The sequence below is a fragment of the Hyalella azteca genome, unplaced genomic scaffold (assembly GCF_000764305.2).
Source record: "Hyalella azteca isolate HAZT.00-mixed unplaced genomic scaffold, Hazt_2.0.2 contig5438, whole genome shotgun sequence".
NCBI classification, from domain to species: domain Eukaryota; kingdom Metazoa; phylum Arthropoda; class Malacostraca; order Amphipoda; family Hyalellidae; genus Hyalella; species Hyalella azteca.
In genome coordinates this window covers 421,152-441,897 of record NW_025935628.1, presented here as the reverse complement: position 1 = coordinate 441,897, position 20,746 = coordinate 421,152, and the positions used below count along the sequence as shown (strand labels likewise).

Sequence of the window (20,746 nt, the reverse complement as noted above, 5' to 3'; positions counted from 1 at the left end):
GGACGTTACCACTAAACAAAAAATCCAAATTAAATCAATCAATAAAATTAAATCCATTAAATCCCAATTAAAATAAATTAATCCCAAAATTTAATGGTACTGTTGATAATGAAAGTCGAATAGGATGCACATTTTCCCCAAACAGCTTCTAGATCATCGGTTCTTTATAAACTCCGTAAGCTAAATATGAACTAAACTACAGGCCAAGACAAAGCATATTGAGTTGTCTGATGAATATAATTTAGTGCATATAGCTACTTTCTCTCTGTGCTGGAGAACCAAAAACCAAAAAGCCACAGAAATTTCTATTAATAGGAGACAGTAAATTGAGAGCAAAAATTAATAGCTTTCGATCTAGAACATCCAACAATAATACAAATCTCTCTTGTATAGCAACAGTTTATCGGAATGTGAGGGATTACCTTAAGAAAGTACAAAAAATAGCATCTAAAATTCCAATCGTTGGAACTATACGGAGAAAATTCTACAATACGAAGGTGAAGAAAGAGTTGAAAATCAACCCAGGAATCCGTAAAGCTTCATTCCTGTTGAACACAAACGCAGTTCAACTGAAAGCTATGAAATATTAATCGAAAAACTTTGCATTGGACGGACTAGAATCAAGACATTAAACACCGCACATTGAGACTGTCGGAATTGTTATCATCTGGAAGATTTTTCTACTTAATAACAATAACATTGTTATTGTTATTATCTGGAAGATTTTTCTACTTAATAACAATAATAATTATCTATGGAAGATAATTCTACTTAATTGACTGAATGGTCTAGAGGGAAACCGTGATTATCACCAGCAGTTTTACTACACTCGAGTCTATGGGCACTCAGACGATAACTTTACAAAGAGAAATAGAGATAAGTTCGTTTGAAGATTGACGACCATAAAAAAGCGAATAGAAAATCGTTTGGGTCCCAGTCTCTTATTATCGTTGAAGATAGAATGTCTCCACGATGATATGGTTTCTTCACTTAAATTATGACAATACTTTACAATTAAAGACTAAAGCCAAGAAATATTTGAATGGCATAATTGTTAATAAACTCTCTTATTATGTTCAAGCTATAAAAATATATGAGAAAATCCGTTGCGTCTGGGTATAAAAATAAGATCGATGAGCTTCGTATGCGAGTTCAAAAAAATATATCTCCTAACTTCACAACTCCAACAGCACAAGTGTATTCCCAGCATATCTTTCTATTTCATAAAATTTTCACAGTGAACGGTAAAGAGAAGCTACGTACACGCACATTCTTATATCTCTCTATATATAATTTATACAAACTTGCTTCGATGTTCTTCTATGTTGAAACCTAGCCATTTCTTCGAGCTCACGCTGGAGAGAATGTCTCAACCCACAGACGTGAGACAAACAACAGCAGAAGCATCACAGGTTACAACGAACACAAGCTATAATATATACTCAAACCAATATAGCATCATCATTATATGGCATGACAGAAATACCAGGGCAGTGATACGTAGGAGGTCATATGTTTAGTTCAGTGGCCCTCATAATAAAATAACCCGTGAGCAAAGCTGTTGACATGGGAAGACTTGAGAACGAACAGCACAGGGGGAGGGGCAGTAAAATAGAATTTTTATTTGGATTCGTGTGCATCACAATCGTTATTTGATTAAAACTACGTTGCAAAAGCGACGACGTTTGTCTATTGAGATAAAAGGATTCACTAAGACAGTGTAAAAAAATAAATTGACGCTAAATAAATTCTTGGGTATAGCCGATCAAATCGGTTTTAAGTATCAAGAAATACCCTTTGTTGTTCGTTCATTTACAAAACAAACACAAGCACCAAACCCAATAATTTTGTCACAGCTGCGCTAAAGTTCACAATAATTGGATAATTGTAAGTAAGCAGCGATTTATTCATCGCACAGGACGCAGCTCATGAGTAACAGTGAGCACTGCATAGCACTTGTTCCTCATACGCCGTTGTCTACAAGACGTACTAACACGCCAAGAGCTTATAAGACAAATAGTTTTTTTTTATAGTTGGGGTTAAGACTTGTGGCGACAAATGCGCCCACCAGCCTGTTCTCTGTCAGAATAAGACAAATAGTGACTGTGCGAAAGACTATAGCGACTTGCAGAAATAACAATAATAAACCCTTGAAGTTGGATACACACCAGATGTCGCCGCGACACAACCATACATTTAACCACTACCAATATAAGTATGGAGTTAATGTAATAATGATGTAGCCACATAGAATGAAAAGTTAATGAATAAAGATGCAGTCACAGGGAATGACATAAATGGGAATAATGGCGCTTTACACACAATGGCACGTGTTATCAGCAATGTAGGGTAAATTGCAGCGACTGCACGATATAACACTGATTTTCATGGCGCGGTCGATTGTTAAGAGGATCTAATCTCATTACCTTTGTTATGGAATGCAACCCAGGCTCAGAACTCGACTCGGTTGTAAGTTCCACTTACTCACTTCACAGCACAGGGACAAAATTACATACCCGGCAGAAATTATTTCCAATTATCTACATACATAATCATACTCAAGAGAAAATAATCAAAACTGAAATAAATAGCATGAAATGCACACATACGTATAATAATAAACATCAATCATTAAAGACGGTATAAGGTATCTGGCTATGAACCTTCACAACCACAGCGAGCGTTAGGCATCACGATACAAATGAACTAATAGGTAAAATATTGCATCGAAATCCTATTGGAAAATGGACGTATTGTGGAAGATACTTCGTGGTTTACCAGACTCTCATGCTTCCTATGTCGACTTCATGCCAAACTAGCTTGGAAAAAGAAAAATGTCAATTGTGTGTTTGAAAAAAAATCAAGTAAACCAGACTCAACGACCGACCAGTAGAACATTATTAAAGTTTCACTTGATCCTTCTCCAATTATCAGGTCCAGGCGTTGTTGGATCTTTAAAATAAAATTTAAAATAAACCATCTTTAAAATAAATCCAATCTCGCACCGCAATTTCTACAAAAATTACAGATCAAGCGTTAACAAATTAAGCGATGAATTGTTTTCTCTTTACGCCTGTTGATACGACATGAATATTACATGAATTGAATAATTACACCAAGTTAATGAATTATAGTAATTATATGAGGAAAATGTTTCACGGAGCTCCAACACCTCAGAACTGTGACGTTCAATCGTTGCCGCATAAAAAAATTGTCAGATATGATATCTTTAACGAGTTTATAGTCTTCACTAAAGATGTGATCCGAAGAATAAATCAGGAAATTGATGTAAATTAAAAATGAGATCAAACTAAAGATTAATTCGTTCCCGAATTCGTTTAATCAATGATTCAAATTTTTTATTACGTTGCTGGAAGTTAAATTTTATTTCTCAGATAAAATATATTTTATCTACTTTTCCGTATATATATCGCATATATATTTATTATGTTCCAATTTTAAAAGCTAGATTCTTCTATAGCTGAAGGTCTGGGCTCGCGGCGCGTCGATAGATCATCATTCACTCAACAGTTGAATTGCCGTGAACGAACGTTCATGCAGGCAGAAATATTCGAGAGGAAAAGTTGTACTACAGAACAGTTTTGTGGAAATTATTAAGTTTGTTATTACCTGTGAATGATAGAACAACGAGCGCGAAAATTAGGAACACACGCACGCATGAAGCACACGTACTCGAATCGTACGCGCTCAAGCATGAAGTACAAGTGCACGCTGCACATGACACGCTCAAGCATGAAGTACAAGTGCGCGATGCACATGACACGCTCAAGCATGAAGTACAAGTGCACGCTGCACATGACACGCTCATGCATGAAGTACAAGTGCACGCTGCACATGACACGCTCAAGCATGAAGTACAAGTACACGCTGCACATGACACGCTCAAGCATGAAGTACAAGTGCACGCTGCACATGACACGCTCAAGCATGAAGTACAAGTGCTCGCTGCACATGACAAGCGCACGCTGGATCGTCAGGTTCGCGTGCAGGCCAGTCGTCATGTCTTCTCGTATTTGAACATCTGCACAAAAATGGATTGTAAGTAACTTATTACGGATGGCAACAAACGTACAAGAAGTTATAACAACTCCATTTACCCGAATTGTTGAGGGTCAAATTATTGGAATTTGAATAATCACAGTTAATGCCCAAGGTAGGTTAGTAAAGATTAGATACATGAACAATTATAAAATGCTGGAATTAAGGGAACTTACTTGGTTTAATAGTTGCGCCCAGAGCAGTGCAAGGAGTGGTGAGCAGTGACACAAGAGAGGGGTGGAAGTCAGTAAGTGGAACAAAGGGGTTGTACAAAAGGGTGGAAGTGAGTGGTGGAAGAGAGATTTTGGGATAAGAGAGAGAGGAAGCGAAGGGTGGACGAGAGAGATGGAACAGAGGGATAGAAGAAGGAGTCACACGGTCGAGCTTCCTCTGGTGTGAAGAAAAATACGAATTAACGATATCAACGTAAAAGTCACTGCCGAATTGATTGTTGATGTTTCAAATTATTCAACACCAGCATCCCAATTCCCGACACTCACGCCCCACTCACCGACACCCGCGCCCCACTCACCGACAGCCGAGGTTCTGCCCTGCAAGTTTCTCCTGCAGACGACGCTGTCGCTGCAGTCGCCTGTACCTCAGCACGCTCGTCTGCACCGCAGTCGGCCACAGCGACGTCTGCCCGCAGCGGTACACGAACCTGCCACAACACACTATACGTTACACGACGCTACGTTAACACGTTGACTACGTATTGGTACATATGCATACCACGAAATGTATTTCTCCAGGACGTAGTGGTACATAATTAAGGTTGCCTGAAATCGGCCAAATCCGAGAACAAAAAAGGCCAAAAAAGGCCGATAATTCAATGTATACTAGTTTATTTGCAGGTTCCGCTATAAAAATTTCATTTATTTTCTTTTTGCAGTATTTAAAATTTAATTAGGAAGTAATTAAATTTTAAAATTAAATAGTATCATAAATTTAAATAGTAATTAAAATTAAATAGTATCATAAATTTTAGCCGGCTAACGCAATTGAGAAAAACTAAATCACGGAATTTGTCCGGAAAAAATGACCGTCTGGCAACCCTGCTTAAAAAAAGTACAAAAACTGAAATAATTGTAGAAGATGAAGCAATCGTAGTCAACGTGTTAAGTAACACGACGTCACGCTTCACGTCCCGGGACAACACGTAACGATGAACTAGGCAACGTCACGCTACATCACACCGTCTTGCAGTAAGTTATCCTAAGTTAGTATTAGTAAACATGGCTGTAATCAAGATCTTGTTAGGTGAGATAAGATTACCTATGTCTCAGGTTAGGTGAGGATGTGCTAGGCTAGGATAGTTGGTATGAGATTTTAGTTTGACTTCAGAAACGTTAAGTTGGCTAGGTTAGGTAGGAGATTTTGAATTCAGAAAAGTTAAGTTAGGCTAGGTTAGTCATGACAATAATAAAGTATAGATTGAATGATGTTTAGTCTAATAAAAACAGACCTGGGGAGGACGGCTGTGATGGAGCTGAGGATGACGACACACCAGTGGAGGGGGGAGGTCATGGCGTGCGGGTAGACCCAGTAGACGCTCTGCAGTCCGAAGCACGCCACGCACGACATCGTGTACGCCATGCTGAACACGTGGAATATCACCAGCGAGAACACCAGTGACGCCACGTGGAGGATAGTCTGTTGTAATAAACAATCTTATTAAATGGAATATCACCAGCGAGAACACCAGTGACGCCACGTGGAGGATGGTCTGTTGTAATAATCAATCTTATTAACTACACATACTATAACTACTACAAACAACAAATTAAATGGCAGGCATTGATTATTCAATCCGTCGAGACAACCAACATAATTAGCTACGAATTCACTAGGAAACAATTTAGTATTCAGTCCGGTGTAATAAACAACCTAATCAACAATGAATAAACTGGCAGACGTTTCGATTTTAAATTATTTATCAGCGCAACGATGTTTATTTTACGCTCCTTCACAATTATGAAATTAATATATTGGGTAACTCAAATTTACGAATGGTTCTTGAATTTCATTTTATTTGCGTTATTTGGCCGTACCCAAGACTTGATCTCGAGGGCGATGGTGAGAAGCTGCCCCAGCAGGCAGCTGTGCACCACCGTCAGCGCTACAAGGTCTCCACCGCTGTCGCCACCGTAGTACGCCTGCACATATGCGTAATGTAGTACGTCCTGAGAAGCGTAATAACTTCGCCTGCACACATGCGTAATGCAGAAGGTACGTCGTGAGTACGGTATCAAGTACGTCTGTACTCATGCGTAATGTAGTACATCCGGAGAAGCGTAATAACTACGCCTGTACTCATGCGTAATGCAGAAGGTACGTCGTGAGTACGGTATCAAGTACGTCTGTACTCATGCGACGCGAAGAATTGGAATACAAATAAAATGCTTACATCTTGAGAGAAATGATCGCTTCATTTTTAGCAAGCTGCATGCACGACTTAGAGAAGATCTGTCATTGCATATACATTGTTTACCACTTTCATCATTTCTATTCAAATCAGCATATTAACCAACTTCATTTTATACATTAAAAGAGTACAGAATTTCGATGTTATATATAACATAAGGATCATCAATGAAACGATACACGAAAAAAATATTACCTACATGATATATCAAATTGATACACCGTTATAATGACAAATTATAATAATCACATCACTAGAAAGAACGAAATTAGAATGATCCATCACTGTTATGCTATAAATAATAAAGGTACATTCAAATTTTACATCAATAAGACATATACTATATGACTTGCACGCCATGTTACTCACTCGAGGGCGAAAAAGTTCAAATGTAACATCCGTCAGTAACATAAAACAGACCATGGGCCTATTTCTTCTATGCCGACACTTCTATTCTATTCTATTCTATGACTCATCACAGGTCACATGACTTGCATGCCTCGTCACATGACTCCTGCCACGCCACATGCCTTGCATGCCACGTCACATGCCTCGCATGCCACGTCACATGCCTCGCACGCCACGTCACTCACCCCCAGAGCGAAGAAGAACATGACGATGGACTGGAAGGCGGCGTCGAGGATGTTCACCCAGAAGTATGAGTGTTTGAAGACCTGGTCCAGCCTCCCCGCGTCGTACAGGTGCGGCTCTGACAGCAGCACCGAGCTGGGGGCGTCCTTGTCGTATGCGCCTGCAAAGTAATATATTGGTAATAAAATGATTACATCTTGTTACACGATACCGTATTTTTAATACTTGAATACTTTTCTCGTCGTACTTTTAATACTTGAAATCACGTTAGTTGTGTGTGTGCAATAGTCACGTTAGTAGTTGTAACTAGCGTTACGGTGTAGGCTTAGTTATGGTAGATTGCGATATGGTGCAGTCTTAGATAACGGCGGTTAGCGTTATAATGTAATCGTTGGTTAGGCGGTTAACGTTATAGTGCAGTCTTAGTTAAAGAGGTTAGCGCGGTAGTGCCATCCTACTAAGTGTAGTTATCGTTATCTTACGGGCTTGGTTAGAGTGGTTACAGTTATCGTGCTGGCTTGGTTATGGTGGTTGCAGTTATCGTGCGGGCTTGGTTAGGGTGGTTGCAGTTATCGTGCGGGCTTGGTTAGGGTGGTTGCAGTTATCGTGCGGGCTTGGTTAGGGTGGTTGCAGCTATCGTGCTGGCTTGGTTAGGGTGGTTGCAGTTATAGCGCTGGCTTGGTTAGGGTGGTTACAGTTATCGTGCTGGCTTGGTTAGGGTGGTTGCAGTTATCGTGCTGGCTTGGTTAGGGTGGTTGCAGTTATAGCGCTGGCTTGGTTAGGGTGGTTACAGTTATAGCGCAGACTATAGTGGTTAGTTAGTTATGGTATTTAGCGTTATAGGAACGCGATCATCATAGTTTTTCAGTATAATATCAAAAAAATATGAAAAGAGCACGGTGGAATTATCAAAGTTTGGTACGTTTTCCATCAGTGGCACACGAGGGCCTTTCAAAGTACAAGTGGTTATGACGATTTTTAATTAGATTTATTTTTGACCTCTCAAAAATGTTTTCTGGCTAGTACGGGATGATTTGATAACGATTTGGAACCGTTGCCCTACACCACCAACCAGAACACAACGGCCCATCATTGAATGCAAAAGGAAGCGTACTTAATATGCAAATTATTAGGGCACTGACTAAATTACATGCTAATAATTGCATAAGTTAGCTGCTGACAAGTAGCTCAAGTTTTACGCTGTGCCTGTACGGAACAGCTAAGTTGTACACGCTCACGAAAAGTTTAAGAAACCTTGGAGTTCCCCAATAAAAAAAAAAAATTAAGCAAGGCATACAATCTTGACTTAACTACGCATGCTCCAATTGGCAGCTCGCAAAAATAATTAGCATCACAGGATACAAAAACGTAAGTTAAAACGTTTAATTTAAGCGCAAAACCGCATATCCTAAAAATGCCTGCGGTAAAAAAGCTCATCAGGGAAGCCAGAGTCTAGATCAACTAAATGGAGCGCACAGCGAAATATTTAAACCACTTACCTACAATGACGGGAGGTACGGACGTGAAGGTTAGGCTGAACTGGATGAGGTACATCTGGTCCATGAAGTTATTGCCGGTGAAGGAACAGTAGAATTGGTACCACAGCAGCACCAGCACCAAATTCTGCCAGCAATACACGGTTGTTACTCTCAGTGGTAACATAGTCGAAATAATGAACAAATACTCTATGAATAACTCGAACCTAAGAAGGATCGAGACATTGTGGTTCCAGATGTTTACGTGCATGTGATATCTCCGGATAACTGTTTGTTTAAGACTCGCCAATACCAGATTAATAAAAAAATAATACCGCTGTTAAATACTTCGATGACTCACGACACAATTAATGACGCAAATCTAACCGCCCAACAACGAATAAAGAATTATTAGAGCCACATTGTACTCGTGCACTCACGGCATTCTTGTAGAAGAAGTAGAGTATAATGGAGGCAAGCCTGTGGTGACACCAGTGGCCGTGTAGCAGCAGGAGGCGCTGCAGGTGGCAGAACCTGCTGATGGCAAAGTCTGAGCACATCACAGCCTGGCGGCCCTCCACGCCGCTGATGCCCACACCCACATCGGCCGTCTGGCGGGGCAAAAAAAGTTAGCAATTTCGTCTTAGCCGTAGAAGCAATGATTTTGAATCGTCAGACCAGATCGTGAAAGTATCGTAACTTCAGAACAGTGACCTTGAACTGCGTGCGCTGATGCATGCGCAGCCAGTGAAAATCGCGCAATATCGGTATCACGTGGTCCAATTTTCGCTAATTGGACGCGAGTCGCGCAGCAGCGTTCATAAAGGATTACAGTTTATTGGGTGCCATGGTCGAAAGTCCATCAAGTGTGGCATTACCACAGTTCAATCTGGTCATAACGAGCGCCACCACGATGGCCTCGAGGACCATTCTCGAGAGACAGCGGCTGACGTTACGTATTCGTCGCAGAGCACCAAAACAAGCGGTGATGACTTTAGCTATGTGATTATTCATAGAAAGTTCAGAGTATAGCAGAAACAACTAGTACAAGTACCATTCCATACCTGAAAAAAACTAGTAATCGGACCTTCCAGTAGCTGAACTGAGTAGCAATAGGATAATCAAGTACTTGGACCAAGCTAGACTTTGACCATCACTACCACTACCAGCACTACGCAGTACTTGAACCATGTAGCAGCATCCATTACTATCACCCTACAACACCATGCAGTGCGTGCCAGCCAGGGCCCGTGAATGGATCATGGATCACTGCCATTACCTGGGTCATGAACCACTGCCATAATCATTACGTACCTGGATCATGGATACATCGTTGGCACCGTCGCCCACAGCCATGCTGAGGACGCCCAGGTCGCGCTTGGCAAGCTTGACGACGAGGGCTTTCTGCAGGGGCGTGGCGCGGGAGATGAGCACCGAGCGGCACTGCCCCGCCAGCTCCAGGAACAGCGGCCCTAGACTCGTGCGCCGGTCCAGGATGAAGCTGGGGGAAGATGATAAATGCTAAAGGTGGACGGGTGGTCTAATGCTGATGTAAGATGAGGTTATGTCAAAGGACTTACGGATCCCCTCGCAACCCACGACCCTCACGCGTTCAGCGATCCTCTGGTGACTCCCCTCCCCTGACACAACCCTCGATCCCCAAGCGACCCATGAACCTCCGATCCTCACGTCATCCCCGATCCCCAAGCGACCCCCGATCCCCAAAGGATGGCCGGGACATGCGGTTACTCACGTCAGCGTCTTGCCGTCCACGACGAGCCCTCGCTCCTTGTCATCGTCAGGGGCTGCGTCAGGACACGTTGCAGCCATTAAACTAGAGCTGACGTCAGTCATGCTGGTCGTAGATGCATGGACGTTGTCAGCAGCAACGTCAGTAGCCGTCACGGACAGGACGGAGCCAGCGTCATCGTCATCAGGAGCCTGACGAGGGCGACGTGCACGCATACCACAGGACTCGAGGAACCGTCGCATCGTCTCCTCTGCGTGCTGCGTCGTGGCGTTCACCTTCATGATCTGAAAAACGGTTTCAAGAAACGTGACTAAATCGCATAGAAAAAAAACGCTCCGACTAGAAAAAGTATATGCTGGCAAAACTAAACACATTAGAATGTTCAAAATTAGTTTATGACATTATGTTTTCAAGACTCATGCCTGACCAAATTACAACTCAAAGTGGTATCGTGGCTGTGGCATTCAGTAAATGGCATTATGCAAATATGGCATTCAGCAAAACATGCAGTTTACGACAACCGCACAACTATGGAGCGCTTCTATCAACGTCAAAAGATCGTATTGAATTATAATGCAAAGGAGACTACATATATGAACTACAACGCACTCTAGTCGGAACACAGGTGCGGTACAAGCACTGCACCTCTCTCTCGCTAGAGCAGTGGTTCCCAAACTTTTTCAGGCTGGCGCCCCCTTTGGCTCCCTAGTGAATTTCTATCGCCCCCCACAGACACATTTAAAAAAAATACGCCTCTTTCTTGAAATTTAGTACTCTGCAATTTTAAAAGATAAAGGTTAAACACAAACGTGCATTTCACAAATAGAACCCCATTTAGTGAACCAATATGTTTTTCAGCTGTTTTAACTGTTTCAGCACTAGAAACCTAGGACGTCTCGGGCAAATTTACGGCCGGACTCGTGGCCGGTCTCACGAGCAATCTCCAAATTCAATTATCAAGTAATATCTCCCAAACTAATGAACGCAGCTCAATAAAAATTGGAACACGTATTCAGTAAGACCTAATGGTGATGTTTAGCAAGTGAAAATTTTTTAAATTTCGCCTTCATTCGTGAGTTACATTGCGATAAAGGCCGAAATTCGAAGTGATCAAAGAATTTCTTCCAAACTCCTGAACAGATTTTAGCGAAATTTTGAATATACATTCCTAACTACCAAGCGGTGATTTTTTGGCTTATAAATTTTTTTTATTTCACCTTCGTTTGCAAGTTTTTTTTTCATTTCACCGTCAATCTTGATTTCACAAATCCTAATATTCGGCCCGTATCGCCGTGAAATTTGTCGCTTAAATTCGCGGCGATCAAGAAATTCCTTCTAAACTACTGAACAGATTTCAACGAAACTTTGTATACCTAACCTCCCAACGGTGATGTTTAGCTCGTGACAATAATTTTTCTATTTTGCTTCCGTTCGCGAGTTATACAGATAAAGGAGAAACGACCTGCTTTTCTACCGCCCGGTTTAACCAAGAGCCGTTTACGTATAGCCGTATAACTCGCAAACGAAGGCAAAATCGAACAATTTGAAACAAGCTAAACATCACCGTTGCTGAGGTTAGGTATTTAAATACTAAGTTTCGTTCAAATCTGTTCAGTAGTTTGGAAGAAATTTCTTGGTTACTGCGAATTTAAGCACGTATTGCTGTTTAAAATCGCGAATGAAATTGAAATGAAAAAAATATAACTCAGTATTCACTTCAGTGAGTGACAGAGAGCGCATTTTCTCGTCGACGAAAACATGAAGTCACGGACAGACAGACGGACAAGACGAGCACAATAGCGCCTTTTTTTCTATTAATGAGAAAATGCGCTAAAAACTCGCGAACGAAGGCACAATCGAAAAAAATTTTCCGAGCTAAACATTACAGTCCGGTAGTTAGGACTGTAAATTCAAAATTTCGTTCGAATCCGTTCGGTAGTTTGAAAGAAATTCCTTGATCACTGTGAATTTCGGCCCGTATTGCTATATAACTATGGCAAAAACAAATGAAGGCAAAATTCAAAAAATTTTCAGGAGCTAAACATTACCGTTAGGTCCTAATGAATACGTGTACCAAGTTTCATCTAGTTAATTAAAGTACATTAGTTTGAGAGATATTCCTTGATCATTGAATTTGGAAATTGACCGTGAGACCGGCCGCGAGTCCGGCCGTGAATTGGTCTGAGACGTACACCCAGGAGAGGTTAAAAAGACAAATCTGGGTGAAAAACCATCGCTGGGAGTCATGCGCTGCACGTGTTGTGTACAAATCGTCAAACAAACGTTCGAACTTCTGACTTCGACTTGCCGCCCCCCTATCGCCCCCAACCGCCCTTTTCTTCCTTATCGCCCACCAAAATCTTTCCACCGCCCCTAGGGGGGCGATATCGCCCACTTTGGGAACCACTGCGCTAGAGCAAGGCCTGCATGAAACGCTTGAAAGTTGCAAACACCAACATATTTGGGAGAGAGAAGAAAGGCAGTAAACAGAAGGGAACAAAGACCTGCATGGTGGGAGAGAAGAGGGCGGCGGAGTGGGCGACATTGATGGCCGTCTCCTGCTTGTCTCCCGTCAGAAGCCACACGACGATACCCGCCGCCCGTAACGCCTCCAGCGTCTCCGGCACCAGCGGCTGCAGGCGGTCCTCGATCCCCGTAGCACCTGCCAACAACAGAAGTTTACCTTACCGAATATTTTTTATTTTCTTCTTGTCAATAGATTACCTGGCTAAGTATTTGCTAACTCCCTGGACTATTCTCCACATGGTCTGAAAGGTTACAAATGTCTGGAACAACTATTCTGTTGTTTCGGACATTTGTAACCTTTCAGACCATGTGCCGCTCTCGTGTTTCATACTGTCATCAAGCGTACCAAGTTCGTTCCAGAATTTCCTGCCCTAATGCTTCCCCATCAACATGGATTGCCAAATTTGATGGATTGCCGAGGTCTCACCGAAAAACCGATTTAGCCTGTTGAACATTCGCATTAAAATTGCTAAGTGGTTACCAGCAAACATTCTGCGACGATAGATTTAATGCTTGGAACGCAGCACTATAGGTAAAACTCTTTTGCGTCTAGAACGTATACATTTAGCGTCTAGAACGTATACGTACTACTGAACGTATACATTTAGTACGGCATGTCTCGACATGTTCTCACTTGGAAAATTAGATTGCGAGGAGTTGTTCTACAGAAAACGGGCCAAATTTTTTCGTTCCACATCAAATCGTTTTAAAATATGGAACGCATTATTGATCGTCACGTGGCTTACAATATTACTCATGGAGTAAAGCGAGACTGCGCCAAGATTCAGCCCAACAACATGAGATAATAAATCACCGAGTAGAGGTATAACTCACCGAGTAATGTGAGGCTCTTCTCCATGAGTTTATAAGAGTTCTGAAGCTTGAACTCTCTATCGGCAAAAGAGGCCTCAGCCTCATCATGGCCACGCCTCCACCAGAGATACTCGGCCTCGGATACGTGTCTCGTGGCCACGCAGAGTGTACGTAGGCCTTTCTTGGAGTACACGTAGAGGTGCTGGTGTGTCCTGAACTGCCGGAACTGATCAAGCTGGTTGCCCACGCGGTCCAAGTTGTCCAGAATTGCAGAGTCAGCACCTAATTACATCAAAAAATTAACATTGACTCGTGTATCAAAGTGAAAACGGAAAAATCGTCAACAGAGATCTTTTTAAGTGTACTGCCAAAACGTGATTATGTACGACTTTTAGAACGAACTTTTGAACACAGTGAAACAGACACGATGACCCAACAGCTGCTTAGAACACATGCCCTGTTGAGCATTGGACCTTAGCGTGTCAACAAGTTTACTGCGTTTGCCCAAACGCACGTTATTAATAATTTAAATTACTAAAATATTCTATATTTAATTCAATCGCCAGTAGTACTTCAAGTCAGTACTACTCAGTACTGACTTGATCGTCAGTAGATATGTAATTCGAGCGTCAGTATTCGATATTTAATTCGATCGCGAAACATGTAGATAAACGTTCATAAGGAATATATATGTTGTACCCAAACGTATTACTAAGAAACTTGAGGCATTTAACACGACGCACCTTTACAGTAGAGGATGATGCTCTTGGTGCGAGGGTCGCGCACCATAACGGACATCCTCTTGCGCGTCGAGTCGAAGGGAAACACGTGCAGCACCTCAAACTGCAGCACTCCCGCGCCTGAACACGGCACGATGAGAAGTTCTTCTCAATTACACTTCATAAACAGCCTTCAAAAAAACATCACTTTAGATGTTAAATAAATTTTGTGGTTCTCTATCATAACTACTGTGCATCTGTCTTTACCCGAATCTCAAGAGTCATCGATGAATTTAAATTCATAGTTCGTTACCCTTTTCTAATCGTTTTTTTAGATCTATCACGATAACCCAGACCATTGTTTGCACAAGAAAAGCGACCACCAACAGTTGTGTTAGATTCAAACACCCGCAGACAATGAGGTGTTTGCCTCTAATCTATTATAAAAAACTAGCTACAGTCGTACATACTCAATAGGTAACACTAATTTGTAACAGGTAACACATACAAAACAGTTGATGGTCGAACGCACAAGACAGTGGACCGTCATTAAAGGCAAAATACTAATCGCCTTACGTACACTGCGGTGAGTGTTGTAACGTTCACTGAGTAGCTGCACCCGTCACACTCACCCGTCACACTCACCGGGCACACTCACCGGGCACGCTCACCCGTCACACTCACCCGTTACATTCATCCGTCACACTCACCGGGCACGTCGACAAGAGCGGTGTGGGCGTCCCGCCTGAGGAGTCGCACGCCGTACTTGAAGGCGGCTTCAACAAGGGCGAGTTCGTCAGGACTCTCGGCCTCGTACAAGGGCTTGGGCTCCTCCTTCGTCACCCCCAAGAGTTCGTCCTTGTCAGGAACAGGCGCTGTCTCGCCGCTCACACTCGAAGCCTCCAAAGATGACGATGAATATGATGAATTGTCGGTTCTCCTACTTGACTTGAGCGGGGATCGTGGAGCGTATATTCGTCCCAATGGAATTTTCAGCGTATTTGGAGGAGTTAATCTAGTTTCGTGACGAAATCTCTCCTCTGATGAACTATTAGATGGAGCGCTACCATATACGGAGCACGGTGCTCTAGAACTCCCTAAAGAGCTCTCGCTAGTACTACTTATAAAGGCACTGTTACATAGTCCTTCTCTGGCTAACTCGGGGGCAATAATTCTGCTCGTTGCGTCCCCAGCACTATCAGAGAGCGGGTTTAATGTCAGGTGCATTAAAGGTAAATTTGTACTTTGTGCGGCACAAGGGGTTTTGTAAGCCCAGTTCATCTGGGACGGAGAAAGAGACGACGACGATAAGTCATCAGATGCTTTGCTTACACTTAAACTCGAAGAATTAAATACATTTGAGGCGCTTGTCACGGACTTGGCAGGTACCGACGACTGCAATTCTTTGCCAGGCGTCGAGTGTCGGGCGGACACGTTGGCCGCCATCACATGTGGTCCATCAGCCGACGAGGACGAGAAGGACAATATTTCGGTGGCGGGCGTGAGGGACGAGTCCAGCGGCACGTCGGTACAGAACGTGGCACAGCTCGACATCTCAGAGTCGGGACCACCGAGTTCCGACACGAGGGACTGAGAACCCAGGGAAGGCGTGGGGTCCTTTAAATTAAAATGAGCCGCACTGTTCTCGCCGCCCAAGAGAGTAGCAGGTACAAACTGCAGGGAGGGATTCTTGCCGTCATGCTGCATAAAAATTGCAGGTGACTTTGTATTTCCCGCGTTGTGGTGCTTAGGGCAGACCTCAGGTGATGCAGTGGGGGATGAAGCAATGGGGGAGAGAGGACGATTGAAGGGATTAAGGGAGCGGAGGTTGAGGTATGGACGTTCAGGGAGGGGAGGGATGCGGATCAAAGGGGTGAAGGCTCGTAGCGATGGTATGAGACGACTCGGGGTGATTACACTGTGGTAGTCGTCAACTCCAGGCGTGGGTGGGTTGCCTGACCCACTAGTTGCAGGCTGGAGAGAAATAAAATTGTAAATTCGAAAAATTGAAAACAAAATGAATATCTATAATTTTAACTTTCAGTCTGTCGCGGCTCATCTGTCAGGCTTAGAAATCACAGCAATAAGATATCAGGATACTGGAAGCGCAGGGATAGAAGAAAAATATTCAATAGATAGAATAAGTTCTTATTCAAAATTGTAAATATTTAATGATTACAAGCTCCCTTCAACAAATAAAATCATATAATAAATTATAAAACAGACGAAATATTTAACAGAGACAAAACATGCAAACAAATAACAGCGAAGCAAAGAAATGCTGGGTAGCACAAGAGTATTGATATGAACCGTATATTTAACAACAAATATCAAGAGTAAAGTCTAACTTTATCGCGATGTGGAGTTTTAGCAACGATGACGGTGTTGCAGAGCACCAGCGTCAACATGAAGTTCAAAATACGTTCTTGATGAACTTCTGGGTGTTGCTGATGCAGGTGACGCTGCAACGATTGTTGCTCTTGTTGCTGCTTTTGTTGTTGTTGCTGCATGGTCTGTTGGTCTGGGGCCGCCGGGTCTGGCAATGGTCTACGTTGATGATACATAAGTGAGGGTGAAGGGTCTTGCTGCTGCCCTGGACTCGTGCCTGACGGGGCTGGCCGGTGCAGGTCGTCGTAGAGTTGCTTGTTGATTTCAAACGAGTCGCCACAATTTTCGCCCCCCTCTTCCTGCAATGATTGTTTCAGACATTATTTTTTGTCAAAGTTAACAAATGTGCAATAATGACATTAGAGGTGAATCAGAGCCATATCATTTGTATGGAGCAGTTTGCGCGAATAATTCAATATAGAAATAAGTACATCAATGCAGCGTACAGGGAGCACATCAATGCAGTGTACACGGAGCAAATCAACACGGTCTCACCACATCATTACACGTACTCACCACATCTATTAAAGTTCTCACCGTGTCCAGTTTGTCAGTGGTGATCTGGTGTTCGTAGTCGACGCCGTTGATGGAACAGCGCTGGAACACCATATTGTTCTCCGTGAGCGTGCCCGTCTTGTCAGTGAACACGTACTGAACTTGGCCAAGCTCCTCGGTGATGTTCATGGCCCGACACTCTGGTATGTTCAATAAATTACTACTTTAATTAGTGGAGAATTTATTGCCCAAACTTTATTCTTTCAATGCTCAAGAACTGGAGTTCTTGTGTTTGCAACATGAGCTTCGATGAGTTCACGTCTGAGAAACAGTGTCAAGTTCACCCAACATGATAGAAACCGATATCAGGGCCCTTGGGTTAGCAAAAATGAGCGCAACAACTTACATTACTCATCTACGGCACGTATAATGTAAAATGCTTAGGCTTGCACTGCAATCATCACATTCAAATATATTCGCTGGCCAATATATGAAGCTATTTGAGTGAATATAAGATGTTGTATAACTAATAAGGCTCGTCGAGTGCAAATAACGCCCGTGTTGTACACAGTGGTGGGCACAGTCCGCTAATCCGCTAATTAGTGAAGATGACGTTTTTCTTAGCCGGTGTGCCACACTGCTGGCTGACTACGTCAACATATGTACGTCAACCAATCACGTCTTGTGTACCCTATCACGTATTTTGTTACACAAGTCGCGATTAGTTGACGTACCTATGTTGACGAAGTCAGCCATCAGCGTGGCACACCAGCTAAAGAAAAAGTTAGCTTTGCTAATTAGCGGTTGGCGGATTAGCGGACTGTGCCCATCACTGGTTATGCATGACGTACCAATGGAGGACCCGTTCCTTGCGTCAACGAAGCACGGGTCGTTCTGTATGTGGTAGACCTGCAGCATCTTGATGATCTCGATGGTGACGTAGAGCGCGATCGGGATGATCACCTGCACAGTCATCCAACAAAATTAACTGAAATGTGCTTGATTTTATCGGTTCTTTTTATAGAAGAGAAATTTAAAAGATCGTTAGTTCCATGTCTGGTATTTCGTTTTTGAGGATTTTGGAATCTCTACACATGCTTAAACGGAATCTTTACCTCAATAATGTTTACAGTTCTTATCCTCTTGAAATTGTTAATTTTTAAGTTTATTTGTGCGTTCATGTAAATTGGTGACATTTTTCGGTCTCTAAGTTTTAACCTCGTTTCGAGTAAATTTGGCTTTTCTCTATCGATTGTGTTGGCATTCTCAACATTTTTGAGCAGAATGAGCTGGTTTATGATACGGTTTCCATGAAGATATTGCTATTTTACTTGTCTCCGCTTTGGTTTTAGAAACAACGAGTGAAGGAAGTCATTCTTCATCAGGGAAGAGCGGGAACCTCGAAAGTATTGAACGTTTGATCAATCCACGTAAGTTGCTAAGGCTTTACTGCCCGTGTATAACTCGAGGTTTATCAGTGCACTTATTTGTGTGTTAAAAATGAGACTTCAACTTCATTAATACGTCATTATTTTCTTATTTTCCTACTTCAAGGAGAATTTATTTTTTGACAATGAAGGCAGTCACCTGAAAGATGATGACGAAGGTCCAGAAGGAGAGGAAGGCGACCCAGCCAGGGCTGGTGGAGAGCCGCCTGACGGCAGGCGAGGCGTCCTCGGACACCTCGCCCCTCACCAGTTCCTCTAGGGCGTCTCCCCCGCCGTTGAGGGACGGCATCACGGGGGGCAGGAACGGCACCACTCCACCGGCAGACACTTTGTCGAAGTATGCCTGTCACGTCAACACTTCTTAACCTCAACTGCAGTTTTGAAATTATTAAATTAACTAACTATTAAATTAAAGAAATCATTATGTTGGTATCGTTCAGTAGAAAAAAATTAATAGACTTCCGACAGGTGGACAAGATCAAGATACAAATGCGGCGCAATGCTCAATTTTCGCCTTGCTTAAATGTGACCTGCTTGTTATACTGCCACGACCTACTGCACTGTACCTGCCACACCACCGTACCTGCCACACCCCTGCACCACCGTACCTGCCACACCCCTGCACCACCGTACCTGCCACACCCCTGCACCACCGTACCTGCCACACCCCAGAGCCGGTGGCAGAGAGGAAGCACATGACGAGGAGGATGGCAACGCAGCAGACGACGGACGTGTTCATGTGGCGCTCGAGACGTGACCGCTTGTAGCGACTTGAGCTGCTGTTGAGCATAACCTTCGTCTCCGACCCTGTGGGATGTGCGGGAGGTAAGGAACCGTCACGAGTTAATAAATAGAGGAGGGAACAACCTTCGTCCTTATTTTATTAGATAGAAACTGATTAAATATTTGTGTTACTGACTGAGGTGGTGTGGGAGGTGGTAATAAAGGAGGTGCGGGAGGTGGTAAGGAGGTGCGGGAGGTGGTAAGGAGGTGCGAGAGGTGCAGTTGAGGGAAGTTTTGGAGCATAAAGTTGAAGAAGATAAAAATAATAATAAAAAATGAATCATAAAAAGAGAAGAACCTGCATAGACGACGAGGCCTTCGACGAAGTCCGTGTTCTTGACGAAGCACGAGCGCAGTAGGAGGTTGCTCTCGTTCAGAGCAATCCTTCGCGTGCCCTCGGCCACGGGGATGGAGCCCAAGAAGTGGTAGATCTTGGTCGTCGGTGGCGAGATCTCCACCGAGAAATTCAGTTTCTGTACGTCGAAGTTGTCGTCCTGGAGAAAAAATTCTTAAAATTCAGTTTCTGTACGTCGAAGTTGTCGTCCTGGAGGAAAAATTCGTAACTGAGGCAGCCTTCGTCCGTGAACAACAGGCAAACTTAATAATCCGGTGCAAAAATTATGCTAATAATCAATAAAAAAATATGACACCGTGGCTATAGTGTTTTGAAGAAGGTTAACTTGCATACGGTACACGAGATTGCAATGTGCCTTAATCGTATACTACGGTCAAAGCATTCAAAACTATAATGTCCTGCAAAATGACGTTCTTTAAGATAACATTTACACAACATTAATGTAACGAAACGCCCCCAAAACTAAGCGTTTAATTTACCTATTGAAAAATATAAACTAGCATAAGAAAAAGTATCAGAGAAAAATGCATTTACAGGAGTCCCAATTACCTGAACGAGAATAAATGAGGACCCAACGCATCGACAGAACAAGAGTACCTATATAAAGTATACAAGAGTATATATCCACCACGTCGAGGACAGAATAAATTGACATTTAAACCTGCTAGACCCGCCATGCAACGACCAGAGGTACTAAATGAAAAGCTAGACCAAGTACCCCCCCAAGCCACGTAATTATCTATAAGCTGTTCCTCTGGCCCACCAGACCTCGTTAGACATTCCCTAGCTCTACACCCTGGCCCACAACGCTCGATCTAGTGAATTAGGAACTGCGAGCCACACGCACCATATCCACCCACCACGCTATGTCCCTAACCCACCACATCCCCCCCTCTAACCCACTCTCTTATACACATCT

The 20,746-nt window shown here is 43.0% G+C and overlaps 1 protein-coding gene across 1 annotated transcript in view; it reads right to left on the bottom strand.

Annotated features, from left to right (window-relative positions):
* Window positions 1-4,373: 4,373 nt before the first annotated feature.
* Window positions 4,374-20,746, bottom strand: part of LOC108682534 (phospholipid-transporting ATPase VD) — a 28,155-nt gene continuing 11,782 nt past the window's right edge. Inside the window, exons 5-23 of the mRNA XM_018171719.2 lie at window positions 19,771-19,966; window positions 19,348-19,496; window positions 18,829-19,032; window positions 18,093-18,204; window positions 17,284-17,441; window positions 16,707-17,045; window positions 15,069-16,332; window positions 14,383-14,499; window positions 13,661-13,921; window positions 12,805-12,962; window positions 10,304-10,584; window positions 9,865-10,051; window positions 8,991-9,161; window positions 8,575-8,698; window positions 7,078-7,235; window positions 6,111-6,215; window positions 5,525-5,712; window positions 4,592-4,720; window positions 4,374-4,449 (exon numbers count right to left, since the gene is read on the bottom strand). Of these exons, the coding sequence (XP_018027208.1) occupies window positions 4,431-4,449; window positions 4,592-4,720; window positions 5,525-5,712; window positions 6,111-6,215; window positions 7,078-7,235; window positions 8,575-8,698; window positions 8,991-9,161; window positions 9,865-10,051; window positions 10,304-10,584; window positions 12,805-12,962; window positions 13,661-13,921; window positions 14,383-14,499; window positions 15,069-16,332; window positions 16,707-17,045; window positions 17,284-17,441; window positions 18,093-18,204; window positions 18,829-19,032; window positions 19,348-19,496; window positions 19,771-19,966 (4,320 nt within the window). The 3' untranslated portion in view covers window positions 4,374-4,430. The remainder of the gene's footprint in view (window positions 4,450-4,591; window positions 4,721-5,524; window positions 5,713-6,110; window positions 6,216-7,077; window positions 7,236-8,574; window positions 8,699-8,990; window positions 9,162-9,864; window positions 10,052-10,303; window positions 10,585-12,804; window positions 12,963-13,660; window positions 13,922-14,382; window positions 14,500-15,068; window positions 16,333-16,706; window positions 17,046-17,283; window positions 17,442-18,092; window positions 18,205-18,828; window positions 19,033-19,347; window positions 19,497-19,770; window positions 19,967-20,746) is intronic.